General features: G+C 41.7%; 1 protein-coding gene across 1 annotated transcript in view; it reads right to left on the bottom strand.

The window, feature by feature from the left end:
* SORCS3 (sortilin related VPS10 domain containing receptor 3) overlaps positions 1-19,820 on the bottom strand; it is a 564,006-nt gene that overhangs the window by 191,810 nt on the left and 352,376 nt on the right. The window contains exon 5 of the mRNA XM_056849278.1: positions 17,681-17,754. Coding sequence (XP_056705256.1) covers positions 17,681-17,754 — 74 coding nt within the window. The remainder of the gene's footprint in view (positions 1-17,680; positions 17,755-19,820) is intronic.

Here is a 19,820-nt window from a genome sequence, read left to right as displayed (position 1 = left end):
AAAAAAAGGTGCTAACCAGACTTTATTCCCCGCCCATAAAAAAAACAACCCAGTCAAAATCCATCCTTGGAGCATCACTTCACTATGTTCATAGTGTATACTTTGTTGGAGTCGCCTCTGGTGCCTCAGGGAAGGAGAAGAAAGCCATATCACAATTTAGATCTAGACTATTAGGCAACATCCGAGGCACCAATTGAAAAGGCATCCTTGCTAAACATTTCCAGCTTAGTTTTAAATTTAACAGCTTCTCAGCTGTTAAAGTACTCAAATGGGACTATTATGTGAGTCTACTCCTCTAAGGCTTTATACTAATTTATTCTTGTTTGCATCTGCTCTGCACCAGTTTTGGCAATGCATGGTGAGGGAATAGGATCGTGCCCTACCTGCTGCATCCATTGTGAGGGCCTCCCTGACCTTTTGGCTGATATGATTGATATGCCCCATTAAGCCTGAGAATCAATCCTGTGATTCAAGCAATGAATTTTTTTTAGTACTGTGCTTGACACCCATAAGACACCCCACCATGATATATATAGCATGCCCAAAGATGATATAGGCATTCATGGTAGAGCCAGCGTGGTGTAGTGGTTAAGAGCGGTGGTTTGGAGCGGTGGAGCCTGATCTGGAGAACCGGGTTTGATTCCCCACTCCTCCACATGAGCGCCGGATGCTAATCTGGTGAACTGGATTTGTTTCCCCACTCCTACACACAAAGCCAGCTGGGTGACCTTGGGCTAGTCACATTCTCTCAGCTTCACCTATCTCACAGAGTGTCTGTTGTGGGGAGGGGAAGGGAAGGTGATTGTAAGCCGGTTTGAGTCTCCCTTAAATGGTAGAGAAAGTCAGCATATAAAAACCAACTCTTCTTCTTCTTCTTCTAGAGTGGACAGGTGAAGTCGAATTAAGGAATTCAGGCTTATTCAAGATACCAAAGATGCTACATGACTGCAGTCTACACACAGGCACCATGAATGTGTAAACTGCAACTATTTGCTATGTTAAATAAGCTCGTTATATGTGTCTTTGGTTCTTTAAAATTGTTGTTAGGAGAATTACAAAAAATAGAATTCTATGGGAAATAGTCTCTTTTTTTAGTGTGACAAATGAAGATAAAAAACATTGTTTACAAATTTTCTGTAAAAAGACATCTCTAAAAATCTTGCTGCTGAACCACCAGACAGGGATCAAAAAGCAAAGGTTGGGGTTAACATGCAGGGGTGCCAGGCACACATTAAGTAAATCAAAGGTAGATAAAAATGAAGTCTAGTGACTTTGAAGTACAAGACTACAGTAAAAACATGGCATTGATTAAATGTACTCTATCTCCAGAAAGGTTATGCCAAATAAATGTCCTAGTGTTTAAGGAGCCATAATACTTTTTGCTGGCTTATTCAGGGGATCATTCAAATTTCCTGTTTTAAAAACTAGGCTACCACAATTTAATTGATTGCGTAGCAACAGATTTCAGAAATATGGCTTACTATTTCCTGGCACCCTGGAGTTATATATTTCCAAATCAAGATGAACTACAGTCATGAGACATGTCAGACCATTCTGAATTTCACCCACATACCATCCCAGTAAATCCTTTTTTAAGTATGTGACAGCTTTGCCAAATAATTACATGTAAATAATCGTTAAATCTTACGTGTAGTTTCATTACGGGTATATTCTGTATGGAATAAAGTGGCGATCAATATCATTCGTTCCATTTTCAGCAACATGGTGCCTGTGGGATCTTCCCCCTAAGTTCCTTTATATATGCATATGGAATAGCAGAAATAGAAGGGAACATTTCTCCTGAAAATTATCCAACTGATCCAAAAGAAGCAAGGGAATTCCTCTTTAAAGAGAAGGTGAAAATGCCTTCCAGATATGTGAAGATCCTTCAAACCAGTGGTGCTGTGTAGTGTAAAAGGTGAACAAATCTGGAAAAATACAGATACTCAAAAAAACATGTCTATGGGTTTCAGATAATTTTCAGATAATTTTAATAGCTGCTGTTAAATTCAAGCTGTGTCAGTACTCTTTCATTACTCTACTCTGTAATATGGGAATTACCCTGGCTTTTTATTTTCTCTTCAGGCAGAATATTTAGGAAAATTGTAAAATACTACAGATTCCCCCCACAACTCAGCAGCAGGCATCCTGTATGTGATCCATTATCTTTAAAATACCTTACCTCAGCTACCTACAGATGCTCAGCTTCCCTGTGTGCTTATTCATTTTCATTTGCATGAACATTTTTGCATGAACATGCCTGATATACCATGGCTCAATGATCTAGCTATTTATGGATTGTAAAGCAAAGAGATATGCTTCAGGGGGGGAAAGGCTTTAGAGTGGAAGAATTCATTAATAAATTAGTATTGTAGCAGAAGGATAAAAATAAGGCTTACAAACGGTCCGTACTTGCCATAAATGCCAAGGACAGATCAGATCTACAAAACTCTTCTCATCGTTAACTCACTAATACAAGAATTGCATTCAGGAAACTTTTGCTTATAATACTGAGGCTTCTGCAGCTGGATTGTGCTACACATGCGCAAACACTGTCCATTCAATATTAATTAAAGGAACTTCTTTGCCATATCTCATCACAGGAATCATAGCTTGTGTACTTCAACTTACACAGTTCAAAGCCAAGCAACTCTAAGGGCCAGCAGCCTCCCTGATTTCTAAATGGTTGTGTTTAGTTGTTGTTGTTTTTCCTCCAGAGACAAGATGCTAATGCACTGGAAACAAGTTCTAAGCTAGTAACCCGAAGAGAGAAGCACAATAGACATCCCTACTTATACTTTAACTTGGGTTCTAATTAACAAATGAAACATATCAGATATGTTGGGATTTTTTTCAGGCTGTTCTCCATGGTTAAGTAGATACTTTGATGTAAGATTGGTCTGACCTCAAATGTACTAGATCCCGCATGTCACAGTAGCCCCACAAATCTCAGAAAAGCGCAACAGGATGAGAGCCAAGCTGCTAATAATTTTCCCAGGCTGGCTGACTTCATTTAAGGGACATGTCCTAGGCCACAGTCACCTTCTTTTAGATCACTGACATGTTAAGAAAACAGGAGATAATCAGCAGCATGAGTTTGATTGAGCATGCTCATCCTAACTTTTTGCGATGATCAGAACCTACTGTCTCTGCAACTAGCTGCCTAAATTCCAGGTTCTAGGGATTATGTAAAGGTTCTGCCATATTAGGGTTGCCAGGTCCCTCTTTGCCACCAGTGGGAGATTTTTGGGGCAGAGCCTGAGGAGGGCGGGGTTTGGGGAGGGAAGGGGCTTCAATGCCATAGAGTCCAATTGGCAAAGCAGCCATTTTCTCCACGTGAATTGACCTCTATCGGCTGAAGATCAGTTGTAATAGCAGGAGATCTCCAGCCAGTACCTGAGTACTGAGTACTGAGTACAAGAGTAGTGTTGCCATTCTGAGCCCCTCTGAGCCCCCTACCCCAGTGACATTCAGCCAGCCAGTGGGGGGACTTACTAACTGCAAAGGGAGGCCGGAGGGAGGCTGGCATCGATGTGCCAACATCCCTTCCGGAAGTGATGTCATCACAACGGCAACAATCAAGAAGAAGAGTTGGTTTTTATATGCCGAATTTCTCTACCATGTAAGGAAGAATCAATCACCTTCCCTTCCCCTCCCTACAACAGACACCCTGTGAGGTAGGTAGGGCTGAGAGAGCTCAAAGAGAGATGTGACTGGCCCAAGGTCACCCAGCTGGCTTCATGTGTGGAAGTGGGGAAACTAATCCGGTTCACCAAATTACCATACGCCGCTCATGTGGAGGAGTGGAGAAGCAAACCCAGTTCTCCAGATTAGACTCCACTACTCCAGTGGGCCCATACTCATTGCAAGCATTCATGGGAAACTGAGTTTCTCCCACATTCTTGGGTGAGGAGGAAAGTGGCTATCACAGACAATAAAAGTAAGTACTTTTAAAATTCTCCCAGGGAAGCATTTGTCGAGGTAGAGTCACCAAATTTGCAGTGTAGCTGCGATGGACTCTCCTTGCATGAACTCCAAAGTCTGGTAAAGTTTGGGACTGGAGGTCCAATTTTACACTATGGAAGACGGGCAACCCCTTCAGGACCCCATAAAATCAGATCCCCTGACCCAATCTTCACCAAACTTTGGGGTTCATGCAAGGAAAGTCCCTTGAAGCTACCCTGGAAATATGAGAACTCTGCTTCCAAAAATGCCTCCCCCAGAGCTCATTAAAAAAATCCCCATAGAAAAAAGCCTGGGGAAAGCCGAAGCAAAAAAAAAAAAAAAAGCCAAATACCTATTCGGCTGATTCAGCAATCAGCTATCCTGCTTCGACATTATTCTCAGGTTTTGGTATTTGGTAAAACCAAAACCTGAATATTGCTGAAACGACTAATTTTCGATTTATTTTGGTTCAGGTTTATCAATATGTACAACCCTATCAGCAACGTGATGACATCACTTCCAGAAGTGATGCCAGCACGTCAGCACCAACCTCTTTCCAGTCTCCCTTTTCAGCTAGTAAGTCCCTCACCCCCACCCCCACTGGTTGCCAGGGGGTACCTGGCAACCCTAGGCCAGAGGGAAGGCTCTGCATTCCTCACCCACAAGCCCCTTCTGCCTATCCCTCCCCATGCCCTAATGCTATGTGGCTGGTGCAGTTCTTTCATGGTTAGACAAACAGAACTGCTGCTGTCACATCTGATTTGGCTTTCAAATGTCATTAGGACTATTTCAAGGCTCTGGAAAAATGAAGGCTTTGGGGAAATGAAGCTGGCCATAGACCCTACAGAATCATTAATGTTCTTTGTTTCCTGCATGTTTGCTTATTTGTTAACAATCTTATATGCCTTTTCAACTGAGTGTGGGTCAACACAAGCTGGCTTACAAGACACTGAGAAGTCAATTTCAACCTCCCACCAAGAAAAACAAAATAAACTTTTGAAAAAGAAATTGAACTTTTCCTTGGAAGTTCATCTTAGTTAGAAAATTCAGAAGCAAAAATGTCAAGAAGTTCTTCAACAGCACCCATACTAAATGTCAACAGAATGAGGGGGTCTATAGAGCTCTTTTCACAAGCACTTAAAAGAAAGGTCAGACATGAAGCCAAAGGCCGTAAGAGAAACTGGTTGTCTTCCCTTTACAACTGAGTGAGGCCCACTGTGATTAAGGACAAGTGAAGTGCTTCGGTATAGCAATAGCTATGACTGAACTATGACAGGAGAAAGAGGCTGAAAACAAATAGAAAAAAAGGGTGAGGGGCTCCTCCAGGAAGAAAAATTCTGGAAGCTGCATTCCCTCTGTCTCACTTGGGCCTAAAAGTTATGGAGAGGATGGTTAGAATGTCATGTTACTTATCTGCTTTGCCTTCTTTTCGTTCCTGGGCTAGCAAAACATAGTTAAAGGAAGGTTTGCTAAGAGAAGAACCAACAAACTATGTCCTCTCCTCAGTTTAGTTTAGTGTAGTTTAGTTTAGTTGATGTGTACCCCGCCCTCCCCCAGCATGGCTGGACTCAGGGCAGCTTCCAACAATACTAAATATACAATATAACATTAACATTAGAACATATAGTTTAAAACCATAAATCCTATTCTGATATTGCAAGATGGCATCCTAGACTATGTAACCACCTCATGTAGGTAGAGCCATCCTCAATAGATAAAGTTGGTGCAAGGATGACAATAGGGAGACCAACAACAACCAAAACCAAAGTACAATGGGTATCCCTGGGATAAGTTTCAGAGAAAGCATCTGGCCTGCCATGTCCAGAGCACATTCTATCACGGAGGCAGGATATCACTAAAGCATTTACATACCCCCAATGCCAAGGCATGCATAATACTATCATATCCCCTGCTTCAAAAGATTCTTCATTGAGAAAATATGGGTCATTTCCAGTTGATGGTGAAAGTATCACCTCCAATCCAGCTACTGATCGAAAAGAGCCCAATATCAAATCCACCCAGGATGGCCCATCAAGAGAACAATTTACGTTCATTTCAACCTCCTCCCCAGTTCTTTGTCATTATGTTACAAAGGCCCATTAATTGCCTCACCTTGGAATGTCAGGCGTCATTTCCTAATCTTCCCATTGAATTTTGATGGCTGAAATGGTCCAAAGTCAGACCAGAAGACGGGCAAGCGGCCTCTAGTTCCCTTATTGTATCAAGGTTAGCAGGGAGGCCACAGCGAAGCAAAAAGACCTTATCCGCAAAAAAGCTGGCAAAAGCCTGACAGCTATGGGCCGACTTTGCAATTAAATTTGATTGTCCATCCAGGGCATTAAGAGATCTAATTATTCTAAATAATTGTGCTGGGCAAGAGCTAGCGGATGCGATAGAGGCTGCATAGTATGCTTTCTTAGCAGCCTTTACCACCATTTCATAGGCTTTCATACAAATTTTTGATGCCACCATAGTCTAAACCTTATTGCCATCAGCTAGTCCAAATATTCTTATTTGCAGCAGTAAAATAAAATGATTCCTCTACATTACTGTCTAAACATTCCGGGGTGGGGGAACAGTTTGCAGAAACCCGTATATCCTACTGTACTTAAAAGAACTGGTATATTCCAGTTCTTCCCTCTGAAGCAGTTGCATAGCCTTCTGTTTCCAGTGTTTAATGATGACAAAATTAAACTAAACTCCTAAAGAGGGTGCTCTGGGGAATACCAGGAAACAAAAGGATAGGAGTTCCAGTTCTTTCTTCTTGCTGAGAATGGATTCTGCCTCATACAGCTGCTGATGTATAGCCATCTTTAAAAGAGTTTGTTAATTTCCAATGGGGGGAAAGGCATAAAAGAAGAATCTCCTTATCTTTAATGGAATGTTACTGAGCTACACAAAATGGCTCATATTCAAAACAAGCAGGGAAGTGTCTTGTCTGTTTTGCCATGATAAAAGGCAATGTTTAGTACACAGCATGCATTCCGCTCAGTCGGCTAAATGTACAAGTGGTTTAAACTTAATGACAGGGAAACTTCCAAATGTCTTGGGACAGCAAATATGGCAAGAAACACTGCCAGCCTTGTCTATCTAAACTGTTAGACCAACCCATTTTGATTTTATATTAAAATCATGTATTTCAAATATTTTACAAAGGGTTCTTGTAGCATTCCTATTTGCAGCACAAAAACTACAAATTATTGAAGGCACAGACTTTTCTGTTTTTTAGTAGAGCAGCTTAAACCTTCAATAATTTGTAGCCAATTAGCAGTACTGGTAGTGACAAATGAATTGTCTTATTAAATAACAAAATGTGCAGCAACTTTAATATAAAATACATCCATATAATTTGCAGCTAATGGTTAACCTCAATAAGAGAAGATCACCAGAACTGATGTGGACTAGAGGTGTGCAAAAAAAAAAAAAAAAAAAAAAAAAAAATCTGGTAAAATTTGGGTTCAGGTTTATTGGGCCGGATTTTTTTTTTTTTTTTGAAACCTGAAATAGGCCGAATTTTTATACCAGTAAATATGGGAATTCGGTTTATTTTTGGGTTTCCTGAAAAATTCGGCTCTGGGGGACATTTTCTGAGGTAGAGCCCCCAAACTTGCAGAGTAGCTTGCAGTGACTGTCCTTGTAAGAACCCCCAAGTTTGGTGAAGATTGGGTCGGAGGGTCCGCAGTTATAGGGTTTGAAAGAGGTTGCCCCCTCCCACTTCCATACACAAGCAGGAAGGTAAGAGTCAGATTCTCTGTTTGTTTGCTAATTGGCTAATACCTTTTTTTCAAATGTTTTATTAAGTTTTTCAAAACAAACCAACAAACAAACATATACACAATCATTCACACAGTTTATACTCCTTCGGGGAGTCTATTTCATCTTTCATCTCTAATCTCATAACTTGAATTTAAATTCCACACTTTGTATAAAAAAATTCCTTCTATACATTGTAACAAATTATAAAATAAAATAAAAAACAAAAAAATCTAAGCACTGGTCTTAATATCTAACCATCTACCCTTTCCATTTGGCATAATCAAAATAACATTTCCATTTCTTTTGAAATTCTTCAATCATCTTATCTTTAATCAAACTGGTCAATCTTGCCATCACCGCAAATTAATCCATCTTTTGGCGCCATTTATCCAAATCTGGAATTTCATCCTGTTTCCAGATGAAACAGCTAATTGGCTAATACTTGTCTATGGAGGAGGGAGGGGGCGACTTCTCCAGAGCCCATAACACCAGACCCCTGACCCAATGTTCACCAAACTTTGGGGTTTGTGCAAGGAGAGTCCCTGAAAGCTACTCTGAAAAATTGGGATCTCTACCTCAAAAAATGCCCCCACAGGAGTTTTGCAAAAAAATCCCCTTTGTTTGCTATGGTGGGAACTTTCAATCAGCCTACTTTCCCTACACAGATGCAATCCTGCAAAGGAGATTTTTTGCCTGTCTTCTGTCGCATGTTCAGCGAATGGAGGTGATTTTACCTTTAGGATGGGCAATTTACTTTGCTAATGAAGCAACACCTGGAGCTAGAGCAGCCAACGTCAGGAGAGTGTGGAAACAAGACTAACCGTGCATTCCTGAGATTCGGTGTATGGAAACGGCGGGGAGAAGGTGCAGGTGAGCCGCCTCCTATTGCCTCCTATTGAATGCTGACAAACAAAAAAAAAGCCATTTCGCTGCTTTTTTTGTTAAACGGGGCTTTTCACCCCATAGAGAACAGCAGGGCTATGCCTGCTAAAAAGCAGGTGCACCAACGCAGTTCCCGGCGCCGGTATAATGGGGTGAAAGGGGAGAGGAAGCTGCCTACCGGCAGCTCCTCCCTCCAGCCTGCCCCAGTAACGCCCTGGGAATGCCCCTCCATGCTGGTGCAGCAATTCTCCGCCATGGCCTGTGCCATGGAGAGCCCGCGCCAGCAGAGGGGCAAGGCGCTGCTCCGCGGCGCTCGGGCGCCGACAGAACTGCCCTTGCCGCCAGTGTAAGTATGTCTTGTTGTGTGATTAGATGCACTTATGCTGGTGGCGAGGTCACATCGCCTCCTAAGAGGACTCGCCCCCCCCTCAGGAATGCATGGTAAGTCTCCTGCTCTTCATCTGATGCCTTGGAAGTGGATACCTACCAGGGACTGGGGGTGGCTGACCTGCCGTCACAAGGGGGCACCGTGGCGAAGCCCCACATGTAAGATAATGTTTAATTAGAACAATGTTTAATTAACACATTGATCGTAAGATATAATTCATTGTTAGAAAGAAGACATTCAAAGCCTGAATGTTTCCTTTTTTACTAGAGAATATTCTTTTAACAACATACAAGTGCTGAATTTTTTCAAAATATTGAAAATATTTTACTGCAGGAAATCCATATATAAAAGATCTATTGACATTGATTGCAGATGAGCATTGTCTATGTTAGTTGCTCATTGCTTAAAGAAAAGTCAGAATTGTTTTATTGTGCATTCTAGACTAACTGGTAGCTTTTGATACAGCTTGGAAAGAAAATTTGTTTTTATATTTATTTTGCATGAAGCCAGCGTAGACAAAGTCATTACATCCCTGTGCTCACACAGTAGCATCCTTTATCAAAGGCCACATTATAATCTGTGATTAAAGCTTTGGTTGATTAATCTACTGACCAGATCTTAGTTTATGGCATATAGCCTAAGTGGATGGTAAGGGCTAGTTTATTAAGAATATTTGATATGCAGCTAAAAGTCTTTCACAGAAAATAAGTGATGACCTCCAAAACAGCCACCCATAGCAGGAGAGATGCAGAAAAGTGGGCTGAGCCAGTTGGAAAGTGTACATATTCCATGCAGGAGACCATCATATGCCCAAGGAAAATGCATTATTCAATGAGTAAACAAAGCTGGCATTGTAGTTCCTATTTCAAAATATCATAAAGACTCAACTCAGGATTAACTGACCAGCTGCAAATTAATTTATTCGTCTGTGCATCAGAGAGAGACAGCAGAATGGCAAATAAAACTGAATATTTCAGATAACCAACCTGCTTCACAAATCTGCTCAACCTGAGTACACTAATTTAATGCCCTCCAGTCCAGCTGAAATAGTTTAACCATCCAGAAGGAAATAACTTAAAAGGCATCTCAATTTCACTCGCTTGTGGGCTGTTGCTTCCAGTGGTAGATTGTTGTTCTGCTGCCCAAGTCTACTCTCAGCACCTTTTCCCCTACCTCTATCAGGAGTCAGAGGAGTTAATCTTCCTTGACTCCTCAGTCTCCCAGTTGTCTTCAAAAATAACATGGCAACCATGCATTACCTATATCACTTCCCAAGTTCTCACAATTCCTTCCATACATGAGAGTTCAGCCATTGCTTTGGTTCTCTTAGCAACCCTGCCAATTACCTTGGTTGCTTAGACAATCAGAATGATAGCAGAATTCTAATGAGAGGAAGGAATGTTGGGCTTGTCACGCTGGTTTAAATACAGTTAGGGGAGAAAGGGAGGGCAAAGAGGATTAGCTGCTCTGTCCCCTGGGCAGTAATGGGAGACTGGTGGGGAGGGGTCAACCCTCCCCATTAAAAAGCACCACCTGAGGTAACTGCCTGAGTTTGCTTAATGGTGAGTTTGCTTAATCTGAGATGCTCAGATATTGCCATATAAATGGAAGTAATATTTTTAAAATTGATACATGACCTAAGCCAACAGCTAGATTTAAGTCATATCAGACATGGGCCATTTATAGGGCTGTTTCCCCGCGGTCACCCCGCCGACTGCTCCAGTGCTTCGTTTTGATTATGCATGCCTTTCCCAACCGTCAGAGGTTGTCTTGCTCTTCCTGTGCATTTCCATGCGTTTTGTCCGCGTTTTCCAGATTCTCGCTAAAACAGCATCTGAAAAACACGGGCAAAACATGCAGAAATGTGCAGGGAGAGAGAGGCAACCTCTGGCTGTCGGGAAAGGTATGCATTATCAAAATGAAATACCAGAGTAGTCAGAGGGGTGACCGAGAGGGAAATATCCCTGCATACACACTTTCCTGTACCTACACAGAAAATATCTGGAAATCTGTGTAGTCTAGGCAGTAACCTGCTGCATAGTATTAACCTCAGAACTTAGTCAAGTTTGGTAGCATAAGCACAAGCAAGTTATACTGAAGAGTTTGCCTCTTTGCTGTATAGCATAACCAAACTTGACATACAGGAGTGCATTCCCCATTAGTGCTGCGCTGAATGCTGGCCTTTATAGACTTCCAGGTGCTTTCCTGTAGGCCAAAATGTCCCCTAGAAAAACACACTTTCTTCACCATGATTTCATATTTCTTCACAGCAATTGCTTCCCTGATATGCTGCTACTGTTTTAATGTTTTATTTTCGTTTTCTTCAGCCCTGTCCCCTGAAGGAGGGGAGAAGAAGAGCAGGCTCGTGAGGCTGTTTGTGCCTGCCCTATCTGGGGCTTGGGCAGCTAGCTTCTGGCAGCAGTGGTGGCTCCCACCCAATTCACACTGGGCGAGGTCTACCCCTTGCTTGGATTCAGTGGAGGAGTGGCAGTGATTCTTGGGGCCCATCATGGACTTTTGCCCTGGGCCACAGAAACACTAAGGCCACCCCGTTTGATTATTCCTGTATGCTGCAATCTTGCAAAACTTAATACATTTAAGTACCGTTGATCTAAAAAGGGAAGAATTAAATTTTATTTTGGACCACTATTCTCATACCTCCCCTCAGCCAGACATGAAATCTGGTATGATGACTGCATAAAATGGACTGTACTGGAAATTCAAGAAGGGGAATAAGACATGGGTATACTAATAAATTATGTAATCACCGGAAAACTCCCACATAGTTCGGCTAACTTTAAATCAATTTATTTCCATCCATCCTGTTCAGGGCTACTAAACCTCTTCTATTCCATCCATGCTAGGAAACTCATTCTTCCAATCAGCTCTCTCCAGAGACCAAACAATGTCAGATCAGCAGCTCCTTTTTTTCTTTAGGCCTTGGGAGATAATGGTATTAGCCAGCTCCATGCTTAGGTCAACAAATGCCACAAAGTCACATTTGTTCATTGTGTTTATGGGAATGATCCACAGTAGAATACAAAATTAAGAGCACTTTGGAGATACAAACTGGTTACTTATCTGTCCCTCTAACCTAGGGTTGCCAACCTCCAGGTACTAGCTGGAGATCTCCTGCTATTACAACTGATCTCCAGCCAATAGAGATCAGTTCACCTGAATAAAATGGCCGCTTTGGCAATTGGACTCTATGGCATTGAAGTCCCTCCAAAAACCCTGCCATCCTCAGACTCCGCCCCATAAACCTCCCACCAATGGCGAAGAGGGACCTGGCAACCCTCTAATTTCAATTTCTAGCACACAATGCAATGAGTGGGGAAAATTTACTCACTTCATTGTATGCTAAAAATCATCAGTCTCTGGAATTTTGTGACAATTGCTTCACAGGATTGGCATCTATGTTACATGCACTGTATTTACTCTGTATAAGGCATAAGGCCAAGTTTTCAGGAAATTATGTAAGACCAAATTTTCACGGAAACTGGGGTTCTTTTTTTTTTCTTTTTTTTTTTTGCAGTAAGCATTCAGGGAGTATAAAGATGGCTCCTGCAGCCACGATAAGGTATGTGACCTATCCCAAACACCAAGAACAACACAGGATGATGAATTGCTCTCTGTGAGGCACTTCAGAGGAGGTGAACATTTTTATCCCTGTTAGATTGCTCAACACTAACTGCTGAAACAATGTGCCCTTTTATGAGGAGGTTAACTATTTCAAAAAAAAAGGACACCCCATTTTGGCTGTGGTCTGACAGTTTTGCACCATGTGAACTGGCTCTCATCTGCAGCATTTTTTAGACAGAGAAGCTGAAATGGGACTTTTGCGACCAATTCATATCCCTGAATGTATCAGGGTTTGTAATACACATGCATCCTTTTTCCAGTAGAAGAATGACACACAGGCTCCTTCCCAGTTTTATTTGCATTTATTCTGTGACAGGGAAAGCCATGTGCCATGAACAAGCTCTCTTTACACAACTGATGTGACATGAGAGAGAATAATTGAGGCAATTATGCAGCAGAGAGGAAAACAGAATGAGGCGCTGTTATAAAAGTAGGCTGTCCCATACCCTCTTAGCATGGATACTAGGGAACTCATATCCTCCTTTTTAACATCACTCCATAGTAACCAACAAGGAAACCTTGCTGGTAACAGAACTATGGGAACAGATTGAGTGATGTGTTTGGAAATGCAGATCGTCCTTTCCCTGCAGGGTAGAGAATATTTTCACTTAGTTGCAAATTTAATAAGAAGCTTAGAAATGACAGACAGCATAAACCATGAGCTAATGATAGACTCAAGGGAGTTGGACAGGAAGGAGACTCTTTTAACTCAGTCTACTAACCATCCTTTCAGTACAAGAATATGACTTTAAGGGGGGGGGGTGAACAAACTAGAAAAAAGACAAAAAGAAGAGGACACTAAACAAGCCTAAAACTAGGATAGGTTTTTGCGCAATACTGACCAAGTTTTAAATGGTAACACTGAAAGCCATTTGTCTTCAGACAGCTCCTGCTTCCATTAGCACTAAACTAGTAATTGAAGGAAATAGGGAAACTACTACATTCTCGGAGGGGGGGGAGGGACTAAAACTGAGCATCAGACTTAACATTCCAGCCATGTTCCATGATCTATGTTTGAACATACTGCAGTCTTGTGGAATCTATTTGGCTTAACTGAGCAGAGACCTCCTGCATCAAAGTCTCTAAAACCTGCTCATTTCTGAACATGTAACTATTGGAATCCACACTGGATACTGAGAAGAATAGTATGGCCTCCAATGATATTTGGATTAAAAATATGGGGCTGTCTTCAGAGCAGAACTGGGTAGTACCATGAACGAGATACTACCAGGACTCATGTTGTGAGGATCTGGTCTTCTGTTTTGACGAGCAGTCATCAGCATACAGGTCAGCACAATTAACATTGGATTTGCTGGTTTCACACACATTAAATGACCATAACTGACACTCAATAAACTGGCAGCCTTGAAGTAACCTTGGACTATTTCACAAACCATTAATTTATATTATAATACAGTTAACCTGAATCTCTTCCATGTTCAGTCTTGTTGATTAAACAAATGAAAAACTGAAATTGAAATCATAACTACAAATCTCACTACTGTGGAATTTGCAAGACATTGTTTTCAGGTTATATACCCCAAACTTCAAACCCAAATGAAGTGATAGATCCATGAGGAACACAAATATTTTCTTTTAAAAAAAATTACATTTGAAAGTTGGCAATTTGCCTGATTTAAAAAAAAAAAAACCTCTGTGGTATTTACCTATATCAGTGGTTCCCAAAGTGAGCGGGACTGCCCACTGGAGTGGGATGGGATTACCTAGATGGGTGCTAAGAGGCAAGGGGTAGCAGGGGGCACTGGAGGTGGGCCCCTTCAACCCGTTTCTTCACTTATTTACGATTGACCAGGCTATGGCACCATGCTGGCAAATGGCTGTGGCACCATGCTGGCAAATGGCACTCCAAGTTTCTGCCTCTACATAGTGATGAAATCTGGTGGAAACTATTGGAATTTTTAGTAAACGCACCACCAAAGCTCTAGTCAGATCAGCATACAGTGTTTTGAGAAACTGTCATCACCATGTTTTTCAGCCGATTCCTGAGTGATGTATAGTAAATCCATGGCAGACAGGAAGCCTTTGTGGAGGCGGAAAGGAAAGAAAAAGGCATGCAAATAATTAAAAAGGGAAAATACCCCCATTGAGGAAAACGAGGCTACGCCACAAAAACAGGTGGCGTAGCAATGCCGTAGCTCGAGGATGTGTTCCCAGCTCCCCTTATAATGCCCCAGGAATGCCCTCCCCCACACCCTTCCGGGAATTCCCTGCTGGCATGGCTGCACTGCAAGGCACCCGGGGCAGCTCTGCGACTCCCCAATGCTAGTGTGTTTGCCCCCTGGGTTAAAGGGTTAGGAACCAGCTCAGGGTCACACTGGCCCCACCTTCAAGATTGCAGCCTTTGCCTCTTAGTCATTTTTCAAGTTTTTGCTGGTAAGTCCTTAACGTAATAGTATTGAGCGTGGTATGTATTTTCCCATGTTCTCGGTTATTCAACCTGTCAATTATAAAATGGTTTTTTTAGCTATTTAAGTATAATCTTTGTCACAGACCACCCAATATTAATATTTCTAGGTTACATAAGGTTTTTTTTAAAGGGATTTGTTGTTGTTTTAGAAAATTTAGAAGGTAGAAGGAAAATTTAGGATATTTGAAAGAAAATTTAAGGTACAAATAATAATTCCAGGAGGAACAATTATGGTAAATAAACATAAATATTGGGGAAGGGGGAATTTGGGCACATTTTCAGCAAAAAAATTTTTTTTTACGAAAACCTTTATATAGAAAATGTAACACATTCTCATTGTACATAATTGCAGTAATAAAATGAAAGAAAAACAATACAAGGAGGCAATAAACTAATAACATCTTCTTTATTCGTTTAAATTCAAGCTTCTTTTTTTGGTCTTCTAGGACATTGTACTTTCCCCTAAAGTAATAGTATTAACTCTTGGTAAAATACCTATGGTTTTAAATGTCCCTAATGCATGGATGAACATTTTCCATTTAGCAAAAGTTTTACAACTTTATATTATAACATAAAAGTTCCATGAAGGCTTTCTTATTACAGTTATAACGTATTTCTTTACTATGTCCTTGATTTTGAAAAAAAAATCTTGGATACATTTTTTTAATCCTACAAAGATACCAAAAGCTTATTCATTAGAACTATTTGCAAAGTTGAAAAATGAATTTGAAGTTGCAAGGAAATTATGTCGATCTTATTAAGGCCAAATCTGTTGCCTCAACTTTTATTTCAAACGTAACCCTATACACATGCAATTTGAGCCACTGTGAGCTATACTAATTTTCAAGCCTGTCTGAGCTAGAAGAGAAAGGTGGGATACAAGATGACGATCTGCAAGTTTTTTGTGACCATTTGGACATGTTGCATGAACATACGTCTGAGAGATTTGAGGATCTTCTTTGGATGGAAATTCCAGATTGGGTGATAAATCCATTACAGATACTGAGGAAATTTGGGTAGTAGAGGCAGAACTAACTAAGCCATAAAATGACATTGAGCTGAAGTTTAAGAAATTGTACTGAGAGTTTTGCTTACAGAAGGAAATTTCTGACTACTATCCTGCACTATGGACAGTGGTTAAGAAGCTCACTGTTGCACTTCCAACATCATCTCTTGTCAAATGTGCTTTCAGTATGGTCATCCATAAATGTGTAATTAATTATTACTGTTTTGAATTGTATTGAATGTTTAAATTTTTAGAAACTTACAAGTGAGGGCCCACGAAACTCGCAGGGGGAATGCCATCCCCCCCCCTTGAGGGGGGAGGAATCCAATTTCCTGGTTGTGCCCTGGTTGCGCCCTGATCTCTGTGCTGGGGAGAATTGGGCCTGACCGTTCCCAGAGCAGCCCGAGGCATTCCCTTCCTCATGGGGGGTGGGATTCCCTGGCCGGGCCTGGCTCTCTGTGGCAGGGTCAGCCATTGCCACAGAGAGCCAGGCTTGGTTGTCCCTAGAGCAGCCTTAGGCTTCCGTTCTCATGGAGGAATCACTTGGCCAGGTCTGGATCTCTGCAGTGGGGATGGGAGCCACTCCCAGCATCTGCTGCTGCAGTGGGGCAGCCAGGCCCGGCTCTTGGCAGCGGCCACCACTGTTTTGAAAGAGGATTGTCTGCACATGCTCAGACAACACTCTTTCAAAAACCAGAGGGATTTAAACTCCCTGGTTGTTGTTGTTGTTGCTGTTTTTAAATTTCAGATTTTCTGCCGACCTAAGGGGTCCCCTGAGTCTGTAGAAAAAAACCTGTTGGTGGGAAGTGAGCCCCCTGTCTGTGGATTTAAGTATCAACAGGTAGAAGGTACGCTTGGGAGTTAGATATATAGATATACTGCTTTTTCCTTCAAAAAAATGCACAAAGCAGGTTACTATAAAAATAAAATGCATCAACTATTTTTAAGATTAGCAAGACCTTATACAAAAGTGCAATCAAATCTCAAAGTTCTTCTGGAGTAAGTATGTATTTACACTTTTCCAAAAGGCCTGCAAAGAAAAAGACAATCACACCTCCTGGGATATAGAGTTCCACAAGCCTCAGGTGGCTGCTGAGAAGGCTCTTCCATGACTCCCCACCAATCTAACCTCCAACAGAAGATTTCCCCCAGCAAGGTTCTCTCTAAATGATCTAAGGTCCCAGGGCAGTTCATATGAGTGGAGGCAGTCCTTCCATCTCTTTGGACCCATGATGTTTTAGGGCTCTAACGGTCAAAAACAGCACCTTCACTTGGTCCCAGAAATAAACCGGTAGCCAGTGAAGTAGCTATAACACTGGTTTTGACGTGCTCATTGTGGTACATGCTCTACCTGTAACATTTTGTACCGGTTGAAGTTTTCATCATTGAATTTTCCATCAGTGAAGTCATTAATGGTACGCTGCATTCAAACGCCCACATACAACATATTAAAAGTAATCTAATCAGGATGTTACTAAAGTGAGAGGGCAGCAGCCAGGTCAACCTTTTCCAGGAAACCGGGCAGCTGGCAAACCAGCCTCAATTAGTAAGCAGCACCCCTAAGCACCTCAGACACCTTTCAGAAGTACTAAACAGTTATTAAGCAACTGTAATACAATGGGAAGAAACTCACCAGTAAAACCGATTTGGTGTGATCCGTTCATGCATGATCTGCCATCTTCTTCCAAAATCCATAGAGCTATAGAGCTGAAAAATAGGAAACTGAGTAAGTGTGACTGCAACAAGCAGGGCCGTGACACATGAACATTAATGCTGGAACAATTCTCCCCAAAATCTACTCCTGTAAAATGTTACTGGAAATGTGAACCAGATTTAGCTATTGAGTATTTGAGATTCCATATTTTGCATGTGACATTTAACAGTAAGTAGTACTTGACCTTTGATATTGGCTTTTTTATTAGCTGATATTCAGTCCAGAATTTTCTGAATATTGATATTAAATATTAACTATATGTAATATCCACTGTTTCATAATCAGGGTTCAATATAAGTAAATGATGTACTGTTTATTCAGAATTTCATGTTCTGGTATCCAGTTGATACACAGTACCTGACTTGGTTTGAAACTGGAACTTTTTTTTTAATATTTGATATTTGGATTTTCTGGGCCCAAAGAGAGTAGCAGTGAGAGCAAAATGAAGCAACTTGAAGCTGAAATTTGCCTCAGATATATCATGCAAAATAATGTCAGGTTATAATTGCACAGATACTTGTGGGATCTAAGAAGTGCAACTCCCCCCCCCCCACATTATTTTTTTCTATATAAGAAGTTCACACACACACACACCCCACCAGCATACCCTTGTTGGTTTCTTTCTGGTGGATTAATGCCACGGAGCATTTTGACCTGCCTCTCCTTTTTTCAAGATGCACAAGGCAGGAATGGCCAGGACTGGAAAGCTTCCAGCCAATGTTTAGAGCAGAGGGCAACATGTAACTTATGAGGAACTACTTCCTATTCCTCACAGCATTTGCTTAAAACTTCCTGGTTCTTGAGGAAATAATCTCTATAGTTACTTCCAGGTCCTATTTTGCTAAGGACAAGTGTGGTGGCACTAGCAAGCTCACTGAAATTCTCCAAGAAATTATATTTCAATGTATTTGCTTTAGACATTCAGTCATAATAACTCCTTCAGTAACTTGCAATAAAAACCAATGAAACAATTCACAATTAAAGCAATTAAAAATTTAAACCAAAATAGTTGTGACAACAGAAAGATTACAAGTGTAATATTCAGTCATTCTTCTCAGTGTTGTAGATGTTCTGACTGCCATTGTTTCCTTCTTCAGTGGGCATGTGGTAATGCTAGAGCAAAGGTGGGGAGCGTCAGGCCCAGGGGCCGTTTAAGGCCCACGAAATCATTTGGTCTGGCCCTTTGTGGGTCGTGGCAGATCTCTAGCTCAGAAAGATCAGACTAGTGATCCACCCCCTCCCACAGACAGGAATAGCCTCTATTTAAGGCAGATGTGAGTTTGTTTTGCCGAGAAAAGGAAACTTCCCCCCCCCCTTTGCAGAAGAGTCATTAGCTATGGAGCTGCTAGGACTGCCCAAGAAACTGTGTTAACCCTTTCCCACCCAGGCCATGGAGAAATGTATTCCCTCTGTACTACAAGAGTGCTGGGGGCGGAAGTGGTGACAATGGAGGGTTAAAGGGGGCAGGGCCAGAATGCGGAGGGGGGGAGTTCTTAGCCAGTGTGTCCTCATTTCATCCCTGCAGGCAGAGGTAGCAGGAGCTGGCTGTAGAATCCGGCCCCAACCATGCAGAGGAGGAGTAACTCTGGCATGCGGCTGGACAGCTACGCCCGGCTGGTGCAACAGACCATCCTGTGCCACCAGGTGGGCGAGTGCGCCACCAGTAGGATGCCTGCCTGCTTGCCCATGCAGGGGGTATCATCTGGGGCAGCTGCCTACTTGGGGCTTGGTTGGCTAATTTTTAAGTTTGCATTAAGATTGTAGCAATCTTTGACATTTTACAGCTTTGTGAACATAATTAAAAAACTCACTTTTTATCTCCTTTGTTGCTTCTGCATTGGATCCTGCTGCTCTTTTCCAATAAAGGCAGCATTTGCCCCCAGCACAAGCCTTTTCGTGATATAGATCCTCCTGTATCATAGAAAGGGTCCTTGTGCTGGAGGAAAGTATCATTAATGGATCAGATCTGTGGGATCTCAGCCTATGATTTTCTCAGGCCTGAACATATTAAAGAATAATAATAATATTTCCTTCTGAGTTTTTAAGGCCTTTTTACCCA

Source organism: Euleptes europaea, chromosome 5 (genome assembly GCF_029931775.1).
Source record: "Euleptes europaea isolate rEulEur1 chromosome 5, rEulEur1.hap1, whole genome shotgun sequence".
NCBI lineage: Eukaryota > Metazoa > Chordata > Lepidosauria > Squamata > Sphaerodactylidae > Euleptes > Euleptes europaea.
The sequence above is the reverse complement of the archived record's forward strand: the minus strand, read 5'-3'. Positions and strand labels throughout refer to the sequence as shown.